This window comes from Drosophila sechellia, chromosome X (assembly GCF_004382195.2).
Source record: "Drosophila sechellia strain sech25 chromosome X, ASM438219v1, whole genome shotgun sequence".
NCBI classification, from domain to species: domain Eukaryota; kingdom Metazoa; phylum Arthropoda; class Insecta; order Diptera; family Drosophilidae; genus Drosophila; species Drosophila sechellia.
The window spans coordinates 14,812,799-14,836,315 of record NC_045954.1 but is presented as its reverse complement, the minus strand read 5'-3'; the positions used below and the strand labels follow the sequence as shown (position 1 = coordinate 14,836,315).

At 41.2% G+C, this 23,517-nt stretch overlaps 1 protein-coding gene across 4 annotated transcripts in view; it reads right to left on the bottom strand.

The window, feature by feature from the left end:
• LOC6619580 (potassium voltage-gated channel protein eag) overlaps positions 1–6,330 on the bottom strand; it is a 38,335-nt gene extending 32,005 nt beyond the window's left edge. For all 4 annotated transcript variants that reach the window (XM_032725054.1, XM_032725052.1, XM_032725053.1 and 1 more), the window contains exon 1: positions 5,631–6,330. In XM_032725054.1, coding sequence (XP_032580945.1) covers positions 5,631–5,709 — 79 coding nt within the window. In that variant the 5' untranslated portion in view covers positions 5,710–6,330. The remainder of the gene's footprint in view (positions 1–5,630) is intronic.
• Positions 6,331–23,517: the final 17,187 nt, after the last annotated feature.

The window sequence follows — 23,517 nt, the reverse complement described above, 5'->3', positions numbered from 1 at the left end:
TCGCGACCCAAAACCCAGACCACCAACCAATCCGAAAAGTAGTTGGAACCCACGCTCGCTGTTGTCTAATTAAAGCGATTTGGCTTTGGTCACATGTCGATAATAATGGGCAATAACTTTGTGGCATATCCCGCTGAATAGTGATGGACAGAATACCGAACGCATAACAACACCCAAAAAGGGTGGCCATTGCTGCGCCCCCCCAGCTGAGTGTGGGGGTTTCGTCATGGAAGGGAAATGGATTATAAACGCAGTCCTCCCTCATAAATTACGCAAAAGTCGGGGACGCCGCAATCAGAAAGCGTGGGAGTAAAGAATAATGGGCAAGTAAGCTGAAAACGTCTGGGGCGGTGCTCAATCAATTGTCGCCACCTGGCCAGTAGACCTGCGATCGTGGGCCAGTTGGCCCTGATGGTCAGGTTTTGGCCATGGCATTGAAGGCACAGGCACAGGCACAGGCACAAGTAGTGGCCTTTTTTTCAAAGGTGGCCATTGATTTCCATGGAATTTCTGGCAAAGGTCAAAGCGGCCCAAGGCCCTCAAGCCAATGGAAATGTTAATATACGATTTATCTTTAAGGAATTCCTCTTAATTGAAAAATTAAAAACTCTAGAAGCTAGCAAATACGATTAATTGCCCATCATTTATTATATTTCCCGTCTAACTGTTAATATATACTTTTCGTATTCCTACCAACATTCCGTAACACTCTTGTTTTTTGGGGCGTTGATTGCTGGCTCAATTGTTATGATTACACCTTGCCGCTTTTTGCCGCGACAACGTGGCGTATGATTAATGTGCCGCAAATATTTCTATACCCAGTCGGATTCCGCCAACCCCTGAGAAACCGCAGCGCAATGGCCAAATGACACGAAATCTTAGCACTCGAATCAACTCCTCCAGCCAAAAGAAAGAGTGTTTATTTAAATTTCTCTCTCTTTCTTTTGTTTGCTTTGATTTACTGCTGCGTGCAAAAGTCCGAGTCCATGTCAACTGTCCTCGGCCCAGGATCAACCTTTTTGGCCAGGTCAGTGCGGATTATTATTGCTATTGCCTGGTTTTTTCAGCTCTTCAGCGTTTCCTTCCTTTTACATTTTTTGCAAGGCATTCGCCATGCTTTGACCTTCTGCTTGGTAGCATGGCAGGGGTCAAAAAGAGGGGTGCTCTTTAAAGCTGGGCAATGGGGTGCAGTCGCGCATTTCCGGCCGCCCAAAAATGAAGGAAAACGGGTCAAAGACGCAACAACAGCAATGAAAATGGTAGCGACAACAACAAACGACAAACAACGCGAAAATTTAAGTGTCGCAAACTGAAAACGCAAGCAAAGCAAGGCAAACGAAGGCAAAGCAAAGCAAAGAAATGGATAACAAATGAGAGACACAGACCAGGGACAAAAAATCAATAAATGTAATGACCGCCCCTTTTTGCCACCGCCTCCATGGCGGCAAAAAAAAAAACAACCTTAATTTACACGAACCCAGCGACAATAACAAAAAAAAAAAAGCCAAGCAAAACAAACAAACAACGAAAACGAAATGAAAAATGAAAATCAATAATAAACAAACACACTGACATCGGAGGATGGAAACTGGCGCCAAGTGGGGCGAATGGCGCCCGCGAGGGGGACAGAGCGACACCAGACAATGATTGTGCATAATTGCAATTGTTCACCGATTGGGTTGCGTTTCGCAATGCGGCTTGTTGCATGTCGCCGCGGCATGCAACTGCACACAGATAAGCGAACGTGTTTATCCAATTCTCCATCTCTTTCGCACAGTATCTACCAGATAAATAAACCCATTCAATTGAAAAGTATAACCCACACGCTCTAATCCTCGAATCCTGTTGCAAGCACTTGAATTTTCTATTCAATCGAAGCAATTTATGTGCCATTAGCTTCAATACCAGTTCAAACTGGCAATCCCCCAGTCCGCTGATTCATCATTTATTCGGTTATCATTTATCCATCGGGAGGCCCAACAGCTTTGACCTGGGCAAACGGAAAACCAGCCAGGCAGTGATGGATATCGCCAGGCACGTGTTTTCTTTTGTGGGTCACGAGGCGTATGCGTAATCAATTGTCAACAGCAAAACACTCACGAGAATGAATACACTTAGGAAAAATGAGGGTCAATATCTGTTTCGTAATTAAATAGTGTTAATTATAGAGCTTTTATCTTTGTTTCTAACAAACAAAGGTTATTTTGGGGCATCAACATTTATTTACTTAAATAAAATGATTAACATATATGCTCTCCAAGAAATCGCAGAAAATCCAGATCTATATGCATTGATTAAATCTATTTTTTCTGGAGGTGTATGTGTAGTAAGTGGAGAAGTGGATAAGTGGGCCAACCGCCCACTTCTAATGTCTACTGGTCACTTTGGGCGCTTTTTGCTACTGCTGTTGTTGTTGTTGCTAATGCTGTTTGGCTTGCTGACGAAGATCAAACAGCCGCGCCAAGTGTCGAGCTGCGACCTCCTGGGGGCCAAAGGCCATTTCTAATCGGGGGAGGGGTGGTGAGAGGGGGCAGTTGTTGGAGGAAGAGCAATGTGCACTCGAGATAAACGTGCGAGGCAAACCGCAAAAGTGACAAACCCAAAAAAGGCAAACACAGGGGCAAAAAAAAAAGAAAAAAAAGAAGAAAAAGAAAAACAAGGGCAAAGTTGTTTGTATCTTTTTTTTGCACACCTCCAGTCCGCAGATAAACCACTGAAAAATGCTTGCCATCGGACTAGTCGGGATTTTTGTGGATTTTGGTTTTTCCTGTGTGTCTGTGTGAGTATTGGCTTTTCCTTGTGCAGCGGGCCCGGCTTTGCGTTCAATTTTAATGAGTTTGTTACCAAACAAGGACAAACACACGAATTTTTGCCTATTTGCAACTTGTGGACAAATCGAACAGACCGCTAAAAGGGTTTTTCGCAAGCGTTAAAGTAAACTAATTAAAAAATCTGTCTAAGCCACTTGCTCTTTTTGGGCGAGAGGGGGGCAGTGTCTTTGGTCAGTTTATCGCCAACGCGGCTGAAAATTTTGCTGGCCCAAACAAACACCATGAAAGGGTGGAACCCGACCAGCCCAAACCATTTATCCTGCTTAAATTTTCCAAACCATTTATTTCGGTTGATGGATTTCAGTTAGACAAAATATCAGGGGGAAATACTTGAATAAGGGATTTTTTTAGCTTTAGCCAGATTTCAGAATGTTTTCTTCTAAAACTTAATTATACATTTGTTTTAGTTAGCTTAATTTCAGAATGCTTTTTAAAGAATTATTGTATGGTATTCATGTATAACTTTAGCTGCAATAAAAACATGTTAGTTCGGAAAATAATGAGGCTAGGTTTTTGTTCCCAGAAAGGATAACTACCCCCCAGCTTTTAGCAATACATTCAATTTCTCGTTAATGTTTACTAAATTGGGACACAGTCAAGGGCCGAGAAAGAAGGTCAAGTGTTGTAGACAGACATTCAAATAGAGCCATGCATTTACTCGGTCTTAAACTTAAGTTTCTGGTGCCTTTGCCCATTTCTCCATCGAGTGCCACTTCAATCTGTGCCTGGTTTTTTTATTTGTGTTTGTCATGAAAATCACATTAGAATCTATTTGCTTCACCTGGCGACCCATTTCTCACCAAGTCATTTGCATTTGCCACCTTAATATGCCGCACTTACGGATCTCTGTGTGCATTGCCTTTATGGCATTTCCAGTTTACGTATCTGTATCTGTCCGTTTCAGGTCAGAACTTTCATCCTTGCCTACAGCGACCTAAAAGCTGTTTTACTTTTCTCCCCACTTGGGGACTGCCAACGAAACGAAATCCTTTTGGAAAAGGCTTTGCGTCTTCGCAGTAATCCGCTTTCGACAGTTGCCGGGTCGGGAAAATGCGTGTATGGAAAATGGGAAAACTATGCGAACGAAGTGGAGCGAACTGTCTATTCTCCGTGGGGCCGCTACCTAAATCTATTGATGGCGCCTTTATCGAGATTGGAATCCGGAGCTGATGGGGCAAGCATCCGTCGCCGTTCGTCAAATGGAATTTGAAAGAAGCCTCAATAATATTTGAGCTTATTTCTTCTAATTGGGTCGATAAATATGGCTATTCTATGGCCCAGTTGAGAATTGCCAGGTAGTCACAAAATAAAGTCGATGTGGCATGTTGTGGGGTTTTCATATATAATATTATATTTAAAATCCCTACTTCATGTAAGGATGTTAATGATTTTCAGTATCTATTTTGATTTTTCCAATAAAATCGATCATTACTGGCAATGGCCAGCCATTTTGTCCGAACTTTTCATTCCATTGCCATCAGTGCTGTCATTTTTCCGGACTCTCCCCGGTGATGATTAAGCATCTGAATGCCCGGAATACTTTTCGGTCATTTGCATTCCCAGTCGAAATGCAGACTCTGTGCGTCAGTCACATGGTTATATGGCAATATGGCAATGGAGTGAGTGCATCAATTGTGCGTCCATTTGTGTCACTCCTGCGATCCTCTGGTCCACTGGTCCTCTGTTCGCCTCGGACCCTTCAGTTTCGCCGGCATCCATTCCCTAATGAGCTCCACAGGAGGAGGGGAGTGGAGTGGAGGACTTTTGTTAATTATCTCATGTTGTTTATGGCTGCATGTGTTGCCGTTGATGACTGTTGTTGCTGCTACTTTGTTGCAGGGATGGGAAATGGCGAATGCCGAATGGCAAATGGACAAATGGAAACTCAAGTTGCTGTGACAACTGTTCGGCCAGGGGCCATTTATGGATTCGTGCTGCTGAAGTTGATGCTGATGCGGATACCAGAAACAATTCACGCAGCTGCGACTGCAGCTGAGACATCCGAAAATCCGATTAAAGTTGGAGTTGGAATACTCTGTGGCCCTTGGCCCAAAACCTCAATTGGCCCGCCCTAATTAAAAGTGTTGCCATTGACCGCAGGCCAAAAAGGGGTTTCAATGCCGGGTCTCGAATTGCCAAAGCACCTTCCGGCTCTCGCCCACTTTCACCCACCTTCACCCACTCTCCTCGCACTTTTCACTTGCCACAGTGAAACAATTCAATTTCACTGAATCGGACATTTCTCGGTCACACGTGCGTGTGTGCCATTGCTCTCGATGTTGTGCGAGTGTGCGACCACGATTGCTCTATTTATAGCTCATTTCACTTGCTCTCTTTTTCTTCACACACACATACAAACACACACACACACGCTCAAAGCATCCTGTTCACGTTGACAACTTAACGGAAAATTCATTTCACACTCTCGCACTTTTGCAGGTCGAAAAGGTTTCCCCTTTTGCCCGCAGGCAGCCGATAATTGTGTGGCATGCGTTAAATGCCAATTGCAACAGGGGAGAATCGAGTATGCATCGATGCCACGATGTGTGGCAATTTCTCTCGAAGGCCCTGTCGAATGCAGGTTGAAATATCTTGATTACAGATGCAGTTTCAGTAAACATATGGATCATTGCTGGATTATAGCTGGCTATTAAATGCTCAAAGGAAATACTTAACTATGTAACTGTTCTTATAATTGAACATAACATGCAGAATATTTCAAGAAAGTATTTCGTTCGAATGCCTTAAGAATATACTATATCTTCCCCATTTTAAGTTGCAAATGTTTGGAGTACTCACGCTGCGAGTTGGAGCGCCGGATGATGTTCTCGAGGAATGTGTTCTGCGGCGCAACCAGTCCACGTCGTCCGCCAGGCATTTTGCCGCCTACACGCTACGCGTCGCGCTGCCCAATCCTCTCCTGCTCCTGCTCCTGCTCCTGCTCCAGCTGCTCCTGCTGTCCCGTTTTGCTGGCCCCGGTGTCCTTCCGCTCCCCAGTTTCTCCTTTCCCTTTCCCTTTCACTTTCACTTCCGCTGACAGCTGGCCTCCTGCACTGGACGCTGCGTTGCACTGACAACTGACAGGTGCTGACGGCTGACAGTTGTCAGCTGATGGATAGATGGCCGGCGGAGGTGGCTCTTCCTGGTTCCTGATATCTGATTTCTCCTAGATCCTGTCTCCTGATTTCGCAGGATATTCTCAGATGGAGATCAATACAAGTCGATGTGCGTCCAGAACCGATCTTGCGTGGCTTTGGATCTGGCTCATTTGAATTCCGCAGCGGGGAATTCGCTTCCCCGGGCGTCCGTCATTCTGATGCTGTCTCACTCTCTTTCACCCTCTCTCTCTCTCTCTCTCTCTCGCTCGCTCACTCGCTCTTCTTCACCCACTCACACATACACACTCACGCACTCAGTCACTCACACACATGCGGGGAGAGAGAATCGCTTCAATGCTGATGACCACTTGACCATTCACACAGTCTTATCGGTTGCATATGGCACTGTGGGGAATAGAAAGAAGAAGAAATACGTTTAGATACATTTTTGTTTTTAATTTAAGATTTAGTTTAATTTAAACATAGGAGGGAATATAATCTACAAGAGATGTGTGCAAGTTTGCAAATAAAATAATTGTTTTCGTATACAATATTAAACTGCAGCTCACTTTTGCCCACCTTTAGAATCCTGAATTATATGTATTTATTTAATACTATAAAAATATCTATATTCTGCACATTAAATCATAGCCCGTTTAAGCCAAGTTCCTTGAATATGAGAACTTTATTCAAGACAGAGAAAATCTGGCTACCATTCAAATTACACATAACTTGTATTTTATTGATAACGATTGGCCAATATGAAATAAAATAGACAAAACGTATACACGTGTACGGAATATTTAAGCCAAATAAAATTGAAATTTGAGTGAGTCTAAACACATTTAATCACCCAGCTCTTTGACATTGCAATTCGAAACTGAGAAAGTGGCAAAATCAATTGAATTTATTTATCAGGAAATTGCATAAATCGAACCACAAATTAAATCGCAGTATTTTAACTAATTGAAAGCCAATCAAAACGGTGCAGATAGCGTTAAGACCCAATTATAGCGACACAAAAAAAGATTATAGGTTTTTAGCAAATTTGAATTTATTTGCTTTGGAAATTAGACCCAAAAATTTGTTCGATGACAAATTAATGACAGCACTTAATTCCTGAAATTAATTATTGCACGAAAGGCATTTTAGTAAAATTGTTTAAATTGAACAATGCGAATCAAGGCCTTTTCACATTCAGTTTTGCTGTCAAGACGCATTAATAATGCAGTTTATGCAATTTAAATTTGGTTACATTAAGCATACGCAACGTGCGTAACATCCAATTGCATTGATTGCGCACTTGGGCAGAAGATGTGCAAATTTTGCACAAGTTTCACAATTAATTACGATATTCGAGCGGACAATCGGGCGTATGCGTAATCTATGCATTGTTTCCCACAAATTCTTTACTCTCGCCTGCTTATCTCATTCCTATACATACATACAATGGCCATGCCACTTCTGTGTTACCCGATAAGTGGCATAACTCTCACATAACTCTTTTGTGCCGAAGTTAGACCGATTTGTGCCGAAATCCGCATTCAGTACACCCTAATGAGCAGTCAACCTGCCATCAATTGGCTGTCTTGTGCGTCAATTACGCAACTCGATTAGCCAATTATCAGGGCCAGGCGAAATAAGGTAGCAATAAAATCGCAAGGAATATGACGAAAGTGCAGCGGCAAATTGGCTAATTAAAGAAGACAGCCGAACAAAGTTGATTCACTTGTCCAACACGCACTAATTACAAACTGCAGGAAGTTCACCGAGCAGGTGCAGGTGCTGCACAGGGAGGTCCTTTCCTGAAGGTCCTGGCAGTTGTGAAGCCCAGGAACAGACTCATTAGGATCGGATTGAGTCGAGCCGGGTTAAATTGGCAGCCAGGACGTGGGGCGTGCTTACGAGTACGACGGCAGCAACTGAAACATGAGGATTATGAATAGCTGGAATCAGGCGAAGCCAAGACAGAAGTAGTCGCAACGCAAGGATGTAATCATTAGACCAGGCATTGCAACAAGATGTTTGCATTTAAAGGTTAAATATACTCCAGAGTGGGCGGAATATGCTGCTTGACTGAGAGCTAGACTTAAGGAAGGAAGCAGTGAATCAAGTGAATCCTTGTGGCGGGAAAATGCTGAAAAGGAATTAAGCTGAAGCTGTTGCAAATGAAAGGATGTCATTTGCTTTAAGTAAAGCCAAACAAAGTGAAAAATAAAACAATCATTTCAACTTTAATTTTTCGAAATTATAATCAACAAGTGTTGTGCAGCGTCGTAAAAGAAAGCACTTAAAAACACAAAAAAAAATCCGTCAGCAATAATAAACCTTGCAATTAACTGTAGTTCCTTTTTGGAAATTACCTCTTAACTGTGTAAAATTATTCTAACCAAAATCAAGAATGCAATTATTACGGGGTTTTTCATCCGAAAAGCATTTCATATTCAAGCTTGTCTTGTGCCCCAAAGTTAGCAACAGTTGCACAGTGAAATAGACTTTGAATTGGTATTTCAGTGACTCAACAAATGCCCCCTTTTCACACTACGCCCCTGTGCTGCTGGTACTGCTGTACTGAGCTGTTTTGTTCCTGTTTTTGTTCCTGCAGGGCTGCTGGCTGAGCTCAGTAATCTTTAATTTCATTAAAATTCAAACAACGCCAACGACAGCTTCTTTGTTGGTGCTGTTAGTGGAGCATGGACTATGGATGTTGCCAATGTTGCTGGTGCCGTAAGTGCTTATTAGAGGGCGAAAGGAAGGAGGAAGGAGCACTTCAGTGTAAGCGAGTAGCGCTCTCAGGCATTTATGAATTTTCTGGCTTTAATGCGTGGCCCAGGAGCAAGCAAGGAGCAGTAGTAACAGGAGGAGCTGTCCCAGTGGCCCAGTTGGAGTGAAACCCGGAGGAGGGTCAGCGTCAGCGGATGAGGAGCTGCGGAGATGGTGATGTAGTGACTGGCTGACTAGCATAAACTTTGCCAACAATGTCCTCCCGACCGCCTAATTTTGTTCACCCTTCATTGGCTGGCTCATCCTGTCTCGCTGCTGCCTCTCTGCCTAGTTCCTTTAATGCATATAATTAACTGCAACTGGCTGCTCCATGTTTGCCACAGGGATAATGGACGCAAATTCATAGCTGATCCAGAGTTAAGGCATCTCCTTTCCGGAGAGCTAATGAACCGGCGAGAATGATGCTCGTGCCATAATGCAACAGAGAATAGACAATAATGCAAGTCCTACGGCAATCAATAATGACCCTCACATAAAGTGGCCACTTCCGGGCGGTTAAACATAATTATGCCTTTAAACGAGCTTAATCTAACGCTTTAAAGTCGTATTGCCAGTATAGAATAGTAGTAATTAACAGAGAAAACATTAAAGTTTTCAAGCAATTAAATTTATCATGGAATTATAATATAATTCTACTAAGTTTCTACTTTAAACATTCAAAATATTGCCACATGAGTGAAAACATTGAGGTGCATCATAGAAAGCCATCTAATCATTGCTATTTACAGCACGACAGGCCAACACTCGTGAAACGTACTGTACTGGCTGCTGTCAATTTGAGGACCAATCGCACATTGCCCGCTGACGTTACAAGCCAAAAAGGAGGCAGACTCGGAACGGAAAGTCAAGCCTCTCTCAGCACTTGCCTATTTATAATAAATGGAATGTCGCCACGCCCCTTAACATGACGCTGCCGCCACCCATCTCCAACCGCCTCTGCCTTCGCTGCTGACACACTTGCCACATGCCATGGCCCCTATTTTCCACCGTTTTCCACAATTTTCCCCATCCCACATTTTGCACCTTGCAACACATGAAAAACGAGAGGAGTTTTGCTGACAGTGTGTGCGCGCGTGTGTGTGTGTGGCAAGGACCAACTACAACTATTTTGGACGAATATGTGGCAGTCCCTGTGGTCGTGGCACTGGGAGAAATCGGCATCTGAAAGCTAACTTTTAATTTTGAAACATTCTAATCTTTTTTAATTTGAAAATAGCAATAAATTCTTTGTTGCTGTAATCCATTAAAAATAATTATTTAACTTTTTAAGGTCTATAAAATATATGTATCCACTTATCAGCATTCAAAGGCTACTTGGAAAAAAGAAAATTGAGTTTTTTGACTAGAGAGCTTGTTGGCGAAATTAAAAAATCCGGGAGATGATGGGGGATAGTTTCGTTTTTTTTTTTCCAGTCTGCAACCGAGTGACCACGAGAAAGGAGCAGGACAAACTGTGCCACAGGATGACGCTCGCCTTGCCCCACAAAGCGCAGCATCAGCAGCAGTTGGAAAATCGCTGAAGGGGGAGGGGGGGAAAAGCGGAAGGGAAAAGTATGGAAAATCAGGAGGGCTGTGCGGAGGAGACTATACATTTTAATTTGTTGCAGCTCTAAGAGTTCGTCCCTCCGCTTCGTCCTGTCCCACCATCCCAATGCTCCCCGAGCCACCCACTCATTTTATGGCTCACTTCAAGTACGTCATAAAAATTAACATGGGAGGGTCAAGGGGCTTAGCCAAAGGATAAGGAGCATCTAAGATGGCTGCGAATCACGGGACACAGGATGTGGATTGCTTGGGGTTCGGTAGGAAAAGACATTTAAGCTTTTAAAGGATATATAAAAGATCACAATTACCCAACTACTATTTAAGCTTAAATTCTTAAAGAAATATATATCATTCTCCAAGCAAATTACCTCAAGTAAATAAATATATCTTAAAAACTTTTTTATCAAGTGAAATACCAGAGAAAGCACTTTTGCTTTTCAAATCGCCTTCAAAAGTGTTTAAAAGTGTGATATTTTTGAAATCCGTAAATGCAAAGCACGATCATAGGAGAAGTCAGGTGTGTGTTGTTCCTATTCCCATGATTGTACTCATGTCACTTGAGCTTTAAGGACGAATCAGGCTGGTTTATATACCTTCAGCCCAGTCGCACACCTATGCATATAGATATATATATATGTATGTATGTACATACTCCTCAGTACGCCCCTTTCGCCGGCTCATTCATTTGGATTTAATTTCCGGTGAGCTGCGTTCGTTCGGCTTTCAAATATTAATAGAGCTCCGGCATTATTAATGAGATGGTGTCATCAAGAAAATGAAGCTGCCCCGGCGATGTGTAACCCGCCCTCGAATGTTCTGGCGCTCACCTTTTGGATACTTTGCCATTGTGGACTATTCAAAAATTTATAAACTTTTTGCCATTCCCTTTCAGTTTCGGTTCGGGTTCAACTTGGCTCAGGCGTCTAAGCCAAAAGCGCACAGAGTGAATGGAGTGGTAGAGAGAATTTCTGAGCACCTGAATTTCGGCGAACAGAATCCAGGATTCCTGGCCATTGGCTAATTACCTTCTACACCATGGATGCCAAACGGAACGGGAGTTCTGCTCCTGACATCTCGTTTAGATGCATTTGTGCTCCTGCACATGCAATGTGCATTCCCAATTCCAATCCCAATTCCAAACTCAATACCATTCCCATTTTCAATTGCCATTCCCAAGGCATTCACATTTTTCCAATATTCGCTTTGACAACAAATTTTACGCTCTGTGGACAAATCATTGTTATCCCCCGCAAAAAAAAAAAAAAAGAAGCAACCGCTTCCCCCCACCAACAAACTATATAATACGTTTTGTTTCGCCCCTCCCCCTTTTTGGCATATACATCTACATGTACATATCCCATTCGGAAAGCACAATTGTTGCAACAATTACACAAACACAAATGCAGGGGAAACCAAAACAAAGCAAACCCAACCCAAAAAAGGGGGGGTGGGTGGCAAGCAGCAAACGGAAAACAAAGCTCATGGGGACAATAGGCTCGACTTGGTGGCTAAAATGGGGGGCTAAAACGCATGGCTGTGGCAGAGCGGAGGGGAAGGTGGGGTTGGGTTGGAGCACCCACAACCAGACAAAAAATGGCAGACGTAGAACAGACCAAGGATGCGATGGCAGCAGGACAATGGACCTCCTCCATTCCGAATAAGAAAGGCTACTTGGATTGGATTGAATGTGAGTTGGCAAATGAAAATGAACGGTTGGTCAAATGTATCTGTGAGTTATGGCACTGTTTGTATCTCAAATATCTCAAATATAGGGTCTAAAAGTAATATTTACATAGGATCGCCATTCCAGTAAATAAATTATTGCCTATCATCATGCCTTTCAAGAGATTTCTATTCCCTTTTTGGGGAATAACTTGAACTTCAGGTTCATAAATGGGTGAAATGACCTGGTATTGCATTTTTACCATATAAATAATTTTAAACGACAGTAGCACAACATTCAGTACGAATATTTTTGTGTAAATAAAATAAAAATTGAACATAGAACATTGATTACATCTCGCAACTAAACTTCTGCTGGAAATTTACAGCTTCCTTTCAACGAAAAATAATTTTATTTCAAATAAGGGAAATTAATCTAAACACGTTCATTGCATATCAAAAACAAATCTTTAACCTAATTACAGCTTATCAAATAAATTATTAACACATTTAATTAAAACAGCTGACGAAATGAAGCCAAAGATAAAGTGTTTCATATGTTAAATTATGTTAAGCTTTTGTGAAGTACGCTTAAAATTGAAGAGCATGGCTGCTATTAGGAATTTAAAATGATTAACTGTCAAACGATCAATTGTTAAACTAAACTTAAACATAATGTTGAAATAAAGTGTATAGGAATGATTTGATTTTAATCGCAATATGCTAGCAAAATCGAAAGCCTCAGGTAATTGAGCTGTCAATCTCCTTGCAACCTATATAAAATGCAATTTAAGCTATAAATAGTTATAGCATACAATTAGCAACGGAGTAAAGATTGACTGCAGAAGGTAAATCAAGCCCAGCAATCAGGAGTCAGCCCAATAAATTAAAGTCAAACCGTTTAGCTGGAATGTCAGTCCGAGTCCTTTTGGCTACCGCAAAAACAAAAAAAAAGGTCACGAGTTCCAAGAAGTCAGGTGCAATCAGCTATGGTCAAAGACCCAAGGAAGGGACTGAAGTGGAGGACCATACCCACAAAGGGATAGCCCAATTCCAGTTCCTCGATCCCAAAAGGGCCAACCGCCGACGCATTTGGCGCCTAAGGCCGGGCTAATTGATTGACATTTCCTGTCGCAGTCCATGCCCCTCGAATGCCTTGTCCTTTGTTTTCCCGCTCCATTGGATGTATGTGTGTGTATGTGTGTGCACAAGTCAGTGCTACTTGGCTATGCGCATAAATACATATACTTAACCTTGATTTTGCCAAGTCGTCAGCCCAAGTTGCTTCGGGCCTCCACTGACTGAAACTGCTAACTGAAACTGCGACTACGACTGAAACTGCACGGGGAAAAACAGATCCCCCTTAGATGTCTTACAAATTTGATGGATCCAGAAACCAACTAAGAATTAATATATATTTTCATTATTTTGGGAATTCCTAAGCCTTTAATAGTGTGTAAACATGTAAATTAAGAAATAAGCTAAAAATCCTCTTTCAAATACTCAAGAAACGATTTGGACAAAAATTCGCTGCGTTTATATAATGATAGACAGTCTGGCTTATTTTTGAAAATATTATGTAACCAAATCGGAAAGAGGAGCCATATTTTTTGCCATGTAGAACTGAAACTGGGCCTGACTTTTGCGTGCCAAGTTGGGCCGCCTCGGCCGGGCTGGTAAAGTAGGGCAGCCATTTCATTAACCCAAGACAACAAAAAAAAAAGGAAAAAAACGAAAAAGAAAAAGAAAGTCTATCTTGGGATACCCATTCCCATTCCCAAGATATATATTTCAGCTGAAGGAGATTGCATTGGGCAAATCCGCTAAAATTCGACTGCAGCGGATTCCTTGGAATCCGAACACATCCCCCAACTACCAGGAACTCGAAGAACATTATCCCCGACTAATGCCTCGGATGCCACGGATAATGCGTCCTATTTGTCTTCCGTCCTCTGAGTGAGTCATTTTTATCCATATTTTGTAGTTAATTAGGCGGCGCCGGCACCAAAAGCATTTTGGAATATGAAAAATAAATGGAGATGAGTATTCATTAAACAAATGAAGTGGATGCGGCAGGTGGAGTTCTTCTTCACGCTCTACCAACTGAAAGCTAAGAGTCCTTTTATGTATTGTGTTGTGTATTTTAAGATTCGCACATAAGCATTTATATTTATTTACATTTTAATTTTTGTAAGACTTTAAACGTTTCTTAAGTTCGCTTTCAAATTTGGATGCTTGTGGTAATTGCTTCGAAATTCGTTTAAGTTGCAAAATTTCCTTAAATTGCTTATGAGAGCATATATAATTTAAACGATTAAATCTGCTTAATCCGGTTAAGCTTGCCCTTTTTGCAGATTAAGTTGCGAGCCGAAAAACCGATACCCTCTACCCGTTTCCCGTTACCCGTTTACCCGTTAACCGATTGCTGACCGTTTTAGCCCGTTAACGTGGCGCGGGCCAGATGTGATTTGATTTTATTGTTGCGGCGGCTTATCAGCTTTTGGCCTTAGCTCACGGCTCACTTGGCTGCCCTTAGGCCCCATTTCCCTCTTCTTGCCGCACTTCCTTTCTTCCATTCTCCCTTCCCCCCGCCATTCTTTCATTTCGTTTTTTTTTTCTATCCTTCTTCGCTTTTTTTTTTCTCTCAGTGGCAAATTCAATTTGATCTTTTTATCGATTAATTTGGCCTAGGCTAAAGCTGTGGGTTTCCTTGCTCCGTCTCGCTCGCTGGCCATCTCCCCATCTCGTTTCCCCACGCTGCATCTATCCCTTTCGCCATTTCTTTGTCTCTGTCTCCCTATCCAATTAGACTTTGGTGCCTGTAACGAGCAGTGCAATAAAAGCCACCGATAGACACAGTTAAAGATACTGTTGCACCTGGCCAAGTCGTTGCCTCTTTTTTTGGTGCCTCCTCCTTGGATTCCAACCCCCCCCCCCCTTTTCGACCCCACGCCACCCGTTTTTCTTGCACTTTTTGGCCCTCCCCCACTTTTCCGCCGCACGCAAGGTCAGTGCGGCGCACGTAAGTATGCAACACATAATTTTTGGCCCGCTTTGCATGGCTTTTCTTGCATGCAACTTCGCTTCGCATTGGCTTTTCCGCATGGGGGAGTGGCAAATGGGTATCCTTGTGCCAATTGCTCCGTAAGCAATCCTTCGGTCCCACTGCACCTCTCCCCCTGCTCAACCAACAAATATAAGCCAGTTAGCACGCCCACTGTAGATTCTAAATATAGCTGCAGCAGTCCCAGACCTCGAAGTCCGCGTCTTTTCTCCATTTGGCCGCTTTGAAGTAACTTCTTCGTGCTGCCACCTTACACTGAAAGTTAAATTGGTTGAGAGTCTTGGGTTTTTTTACAGATTTTGCAATGCACTTTGCCAAACTTATGGTATACCATTTACTTCCCGTTTTCGGTTTTTTTTCAGAATTAAATATTAATTAATTAATATTATATCTAATAATAGATATATATATAGTATTTATTTTCGGTTCGTTTCCCATTCCATTTTTGAACCCTCTTTTTCCCCGGTGTATCAGAAATGACTCAGTTGTCGCTTTCCCGCTGCTTCCCTTTTTTTCCGATGGCAAAATCGAAAATCGAAAGTGTGCCAAGACGAGAGGCGAAAGGCAAACGGCAACAAAGGGAAATTGTGTCATAAAAACTTTTTCGATTGCGCCACGCGCAACCAAAGCAACACTAATACTAGCAACAACAAAAACAACAACTTGAGAACTTCAGACCAGGGGCTTTTGTCTGCTTTTCTTGTTTTTTTTTTTCCTGTTGTCCGCTTGGGAAAGTGGGCAATGGGAAATGGGGGAGGGGTGGAGGCTGGGAAAAACTCGAGACTGGCCAATTTATTCAGCTTCTTGTGCTGCTGCTGCTGCTTCTTTTGCTTCTGCGATGGCATATTTACTTGTCATGGCTAAAAGCAAAGCTTACGCCAAAAAATATTGACACAGTAAGAAAACGCTCACACACACAAGCACACAGCGCTCAGAGCACACACATACATACATGTCCATGCACATGATAAGCAAACAATAGGCCAAAGCAGGGCAAACAAAGGGAAAGAGACAGGAAAAGAACAAGAGCAGTGTGGAAAAGAGCAGAAAATCATGAAAAAAATGGGTATCCTTTTCTCACACTTTTCGGGGGATCCCGCACTCACACACACACACACACATCGACAATAACTGTAATGGTTTAACAGCGTACGCCGAAAAGTATGCTGCGACATTTGGGCGGTCGACAAACTGGCGTCTACAGTTTGGGAGCCACTGCATAGAGCGAATCAAGTGGAATGCTAAACGTAACTTTAGAAGCCATTGTCCTGCAAAAGTTTTCCATTTCCGGTCAGTTACTTTCGACTCCCGTAAACAAATAGAGCGCACTTCTGTTCTAAATACGTAATGGATATCATTAGCAATTGGTTTTAAACATTTATGGCATGTGAAATTACTCAACTGCACTATGGGGCATTTGGCCTGTTTTTTTTTCAAAAATGTGTTTTTCACAAGTATGCAAAATTGAAGTATTTTAGTATTAATACATTGGAAATACGTTAGACTATTATGTTTTAGCCGGCAAAAGTAATTTTAACAGTGTACTGTTATTATAACAGCTGTTAAAGTCGGCTGTTGCGAGCATATACCAGGTGGCTGCGAAACGCGCAAAATTTAGCTTAACTTTCAAAGTGTTAAAATTTTAAAAGAAGATCGTAAAAGAGTAAAATTTGAAATAGATAATCAATATTCAGGTTTGTATTATGTATATATATTAATATATTGCTTATTGTGTGCGTCTATTTCTAACAATTTGTACATTTAGCAAGTGGTGTCAACATGTAGCTGTTAGAAAAAAATTTCAACTTTGAATAGAGCTATAAAAATTTGTTCAAATTTGTTCAGTATGTGTTTATATCCATGTTGTAGTGTGTTCAATTCCTAACTCATATCAGTGCGTTTTTTGCGGGTTTTTGAGAAATGTCATTTTTTAGGGAACAACATCTCGATTGCCAATGCTGCCCTGCTGGAAGTGTGGCGCAAGCAAAAGGGTGTTCGTCAAAAAGAAAATTCTTTCTGCACTTTTATTAGTGGGCATTTTTCTGATAGCAAGCTAGACTTTAATGAATGATTAACGAATAGTAATAATAACGAATGTTTTCAGTCAATCTTTTGCGAAATTGGAGAAAATGCAATCGAAAAATATATGAACTTTCGAAAGTTTTTTCAAAGTGGTTAGAAGAACACCTAGTCCTGAAGGTAAAAGAGAAAACTAAAAAGGAAAGTAAATTAGCTGGATGCCCGAAAACGTCATATTATTTTAAAAGTTTGAGTGGCCGAAGACAGCAAGTAGATGAACTCGTATGGGCGCAGAACCACAACGAACGTCTTTTGGGTCAAGCTGCAATGCTAGCTGCACGGAAGCGCGGCCTGCTGGATCTTGCAGACATACTTAAAATTCTTTTTTTGAACCCAGCCAAGGCAAATATAAATAATATCCCATAATATCATCAATAAATATAAAAAGGAGCATTCGAAAACATAAGCGACTATCTCTTCCACCAGAAGTTATTCAAAATTTGAATTTCAAATGTTAGCTTGCGAATTTGAACCTGACACCGATTCTTCAGACTCTATTGATTGTAAAGACGAAGACGATTATGAATTTGTATACAATACTGAAATTAAAAATTAACTTTAAAAATATAATATTAAAAACAAAAATAAAAATAAAAAATTGGGGCGGAGTTGGGGGCACGCCCACTTTTCCAAAATATTCCTGGGGGCATATGTAACACATAAAAAAAAATTCATCCAAATATCTCCCATAGTTTAGGAGTTATTAATTTTTGTAAAAAAAACAGGCCAAATGCCCCATAGTGAACTGTAGCGATTCATTCAAATAATGAAGTTATGCGGTTTTCGCTATCAGAACATCCAGTAGAGCCATTCAAAACTGTTACACAGTGCCTGTCGCAAAAATAATAATTGCTAAGCATAAAACTTAGAAAGCTTTATCCACTAAATTATTTACTATAAACTTGTACACAAAGGTTTAGTGTAAAGTTAACATTTAAAGAAAAACAACAAGTTGGTTCCAAAAAAATTTAATTTATAAAAGTTTGGCGTGGTTATCCTTTTAAAAAATGTAATACATATAGGACATTTGCGGCGTGCAGATATCATGAAATGGAATTACATAAAATTAAAATTGTACGCAGACATTTTTGCCAACCAATTTAAAGAATTTTGTGCATATAGTATCAACATTAAAAGCAAATAAATAGACTCCAAAATGAAGTGAAATACTAAATTAACTTGTGCTTTACACAATTGCAATAGTAAGTAAACAATATTAAAATGAGTATCAGCCTAATTTGAATTCTAGTAATTCGAGCTTAATACAATAACCATACTAAGGTTGCAGCAATTGTGACCAATACAAACAAATATCCGTTTTACGAAGTTTTATTGACCCTTGTACTCCTATCATTATTTCAATTAAATAAGCCTTATATTTAAACTGGAATAGTCTTTATCGTGAGAAGAAATCGGTAAATGAGTGGCAACTGCACGCAATAATTTATTTAATCTTCTGAAGCAAGGAATCGGCATGCGTCTTTGTATCTTTTTGCAAGCTGACTTTATTTTCTTTTTAATTATTTCTGCGGCTTGTTGGCTATCCGGATAAAAGCTTTCCGGGTGGGCGGAATGGCCACGCCCACCACTGCCAGTTCGGCCGCCCAGAACAACACGAAATTCATAAATTAATGCATGGCGTGTTGTTGGCTATTAAAAGCAATGAGCAAGCACATGAGAGGGAAGATCTTGAAGGAGCGGGACGGGACACAACCACACACACACACACACACATAAAGAAAAACCAACAGCTTAGGGACTAACCCACACTCACACACACACACTCACATTCGGCCGGGCACATTAACATAAAAACAACATCAAGCCAAGGCCCAAGAAGAGCAGAAACCAAAAAGCCAAAAACTGGGAGAAATACAGCAGAAATGGCAAAAATAAAAGAGGAGCTACAACAGAGAAATAAATAAATTTACATATTGCGCACGTGCTTTGGCCTCTTCCAGCTTCCTTGGATTTGAATTCAGCTAGGACCCTTGTACTACCTCAAAAATATATATCAAATAGTCCAAATGTACTCCCTAAAAGGTCGCAAAATGCACTCAGAGCAGGTGTACTGTGAAAAATTGTGGGATTGCTTGGAGTACATTTACTATTGCATTAACCTTTGGATACGTAATCATACGTTTTTTGTTAAATTTAATTTTTGTTAATTTAATTGGTCAGCTATCAATGTGATTTTATGTTTTGAAGAAACATTTTTTTTTTGTTTTTACTTGGAAGCTACGGCACGGATTTCTGTTCCAATTTTATGGCGACAGGACGGCGTGCCCATTTGCCCCAATGACTGCCAAACTGTGGCCACATTTTACATATGTAATTGTCTATCCACCCAAAGCCCCCAACCCTGGGCACCTGCCAACTGCCTCGGCGGGGTGGGGCTGTGGATGCGTGGCACAGCACCGCTTTGATAGCCAGTGGAATGTTAATAAACTTGTTTTGATACGACAGCCAGATCTCGGGCACAAGGTCAACGAGGACAAGGACGCGGGGAGCGAGTTTTCCGAGTCCTCCGAGTAGTCCTGCGAGCAGCTGCCAGCAAAGAAGCCGCAGCCAAACAGTCTGACAATCTGACAATCTGACAGGAAGTCAGCAGGTGGTCCAACTGGTCTGGCTTCACTGTACATATAAGCGATAAGTGCCGCACTGCCAGCACAAAGAAACCTCAGTAGAAAAATATGGCGGGACCTGCCACAAGGCTCCTGGATAAATATTAAGCCATGAGACTCAACATTATTTACATTTCTTTCCTAAAGACCTTATAAAACACTGTCCAATAGAAAACATAAATAATATATAAAAGTATACAGAAGCAATTGGAATAGATGTAATTGGTCAAATATGATTTGCTTCGAAAAATAAATGAGCCAAAAGAAACAACAAATCATTTATGAATGACCGTATTTCCGCTCAGTGTTGATAAGCGATAATGCAGTTATGAGAAGAGTAGGGGAGCAGGGTGCGCAGGGGAAGTGCAGCACCATCCGGAAACGGAAGCGACGGCAAGGCAACACGGATGCCAGCGGATGTCAAACATTTAACACTTGCGGAGGGTCAGGGGGAGAATAAAAAATGAAAAATAAAAAGCGACAGGGGCAGTTAGACATTTAACATATTCTATGGAAATCCGTTAGCAAACCTTTCAAATGCTCGCACAGTACGTAATGCTTGAAATTTGCAAATCTGTTTAAAGACTTATTGGTGCCGCTTGATTGATTAGGCAGGATATTCCTAGCGCCTTACCCTTTCCCAACACTTACACTTCATTAACTTTGGGTAATAAAAGTGGAGCTAGGGAAAATACACTGATAGAAAATGGAGATGCTGGACAATTTCGATATCTAACTTAATCGTATGCAAATTGTATGTAGGTTTAGCCCAATTGAATATTGATCATAATGAGTATGCAAAATAAACCGCTTATTTCTTTTTCTGTTAAAAGCTGCATATTTTTCGTTCAGTGCACAGATAGGACTATGTGTGTGGCGAATCTAATTTACGATTTGTGCTATTAAATATGCGCAAAGTAAAATTGAAAATTGCAAAGTGGGAACGTGAAAATGCGAATGGGAACAGTCGGCGCTAAAAGTCAACTGACAAAAGTGTACAAAAGATATATGAACAATATATATACACATATACACTGGCCATGTCTGTGTGTGTGTGTGTGGGTATTGCTTCTTGTTCTTTTTATTTTATTTATTTTATGTTGACAGCAAGTTGCGGCGCCCGTCAGCTTGGACTTTTCCTGTGCTATTCCCGTTATTCTTGTTATTTTTGTCATTTGTGTTGTTGTGGTTGCTGGTACATTTTTAATGTTTTGGCTCTTTTCATTTGGCCCACACACACACACACACACACTTAGGCACACACACACACACACACTTAGGCACACACACACTTTAAGTCACACATGCGTGACAAAATTGTTGGGCTCTTCTCGTGAATTTGGTTGTTCTTTTCGGTTTCCTTATTTTATTTTCTCCCAGCTGTGGGTTTTTCGCGTTTTCTTCGGCGGGCGGAAAACTTGCTCTCAAGATTTACTCGGCATTTCTGTGCTGGTGCCATTTGGCATTGTTTGCATACTTCCAGGCGCAAAAAGTGGGCCGACCCATTCAATTTCCCCCTCTCCGTCTCGCTCTGTTTATCGCCCCCTCTCCTTTCGGCATCAAATGCTTTAAATATTTAAGTAGTTTTACCCGTTTCCTGTTGCTGTGACTCACAGTACGTGTGTGTGTGTTTGTGAGAGTATGTGTGTGTGTGTGTGTGCGTTTGGTAATGGTGCGCCTGTGTGGGTGTAAAGGGCATCAATATCAATCTTGTGCGGATGTCAACTAACGCAGACCACCCACATTTGCACTCTCTTCCACCTGTACATTGAACCTTTTGTCACTAAAACATATACGAATCGAATATACCCTTTCGCTCAGCGAGCACCGGAAATAATAACTTTTAGTTTGTTTATCCAAACAATACAAATAGTCCTTCAAATATTTATAGCGCACTTATTTGGTGTTCTTCTCAAGGACCTTTTTCCTTTTCTCACTGCAGCTAGATTAAGTTGCCACATGGGCATTAGTGCGCTGATTAAATAATATAGACTTCATTTTCCCACAAAAATAAACGTATTTTCTTGTATTTTGAACTTCTAAGCGCAATAATTGTCAAACTGTAAGCGTGTGTTGCGTTTGACACTTATGCAACCGCAAAGTGCGTTGTGTGTGTGTGTGTGCTTGTGTGTTGGTTGCACTTAAAAAACAAGCAATTGATGTAGTTGCTAAGACTTATTTCGCTTTATTTGGTTGCTGACATAATTGCGCATTTCATTTTTTGTTGGCTGACACACATTAAATGGGGGGGTATAAATATAGCAGGAAAAACATCAAGAAATTAAGAAAACAATAAGGAACTAGCGCAAAACTGAATAAATAAATAAAGAAAAAGCATGAATCGACGGAAAACCAAGAGCACGCAAATTTAACTTATTATGTTCCATTTTTCCACTACTCCCGACTCCTGGCTCCCTGCTCATTTCAATTTTCTTTGCTTTGCCTTACATTTTCTTTCGGGCAAAACTTCGCCGTTCGCGCTGTCTCTTTTGCGCCGCCAGGAAAAAGTTTTAGCGCCGACAGCGACGCCGGCAGAACGACAGTAGACAACAATTACAATTAAGAAGTGTGTTTATGCCGCCTTCTCGCTCACTCATCCCCTTTCGCTAGCTCTCTTTCTATATATTATTTCTCTTTATTTTTTTCCCTATTTCTTTGCCGCAAGTAAAAGAAATTCAAGTTTATTACACAATATTTCGTCCTAGCTTTTTGTGATTACCTTTTGTTGTTTTTTGTTTGGTTGCTTTTTGATTGCTTTTAAATGGTGGTTAAATATATATACATATATGTATATATAATATATATATATAAGTATGTTTATTTTTAGTGTTATTCCGCTGATTCCGATACTTTCTTTAATTCCGATTCTTCACTGGTTTTCGCTGGATTCTTCAATTCTTTTCAATTTTTCCTGCCTTCGTCGTATTTGCGATGTGATTATTCTGCAACGCGTTCTTCGCATTTCACTTTGCACTGCAGTTGAGCGGCGATGGTGAAGGTGGTGGTGGAGGTGGAAGTGGAGGAGGAGGACAAGAAGAAGAAACAACAATTAACGGGACACGAAGAAGCACACAACAAACAAGAAAGAACATGAAACAAGAAATGCGTAGGAGCAGCAGCGTGCAACAATTGCCGACTGCGACGCAGACTGCGACGTCGACACGTGCGCGGCGCCCCCCACTTCCCCCTTCCATAAAACCCCTCTCGCGACACCGCCACCCCCTCCCACCGATTACACTGTTGTAATTTACAAAATATGCCAGGCGAAAAAAAATAAAAAAAAATCGTATTCGATTGGCGCACACAAAATGCTGGATTTATTCGCTGGATTTTCGAACTGGAGGACGAATCCCGGATTCTGAGGACCGCTCGACGCGAGAGTTGCGTCTTCATAGTTTTCCGCGACTACGCACCTAAAAGTCGACTACGAGTGAGTTGCGCGCTGCTAGAGCTGGGAAAACATCGATGTCGCCGCCGATTGTACCGTTACTTTCACATTGATATTCATCGATTGCGTGCAGCGTTCTACACACTCGCTAGGTGGCGCTACTCACTTTAGTATCGATATATCAGCACTTATGGCAAAAACGGTTAAATGGCAAAGAGGCACATTGCCTATCGATTTTAAAATTTTCTATTTTTTTCTAAAAGTACGGAGAAGAAATGATGCAAAAAATAGTTGCTTAGGAGATTTTTAATCATAACATGGCTATAAATTGTCGCAAAGAAAGTATAATTACTGCTACCAATCCTGCTGATATCAGGGACTCAAAAATTTGACACATATTTGCCTTATCAAAAAATAATCAATTTGTCAGTGAGAGCAGTTG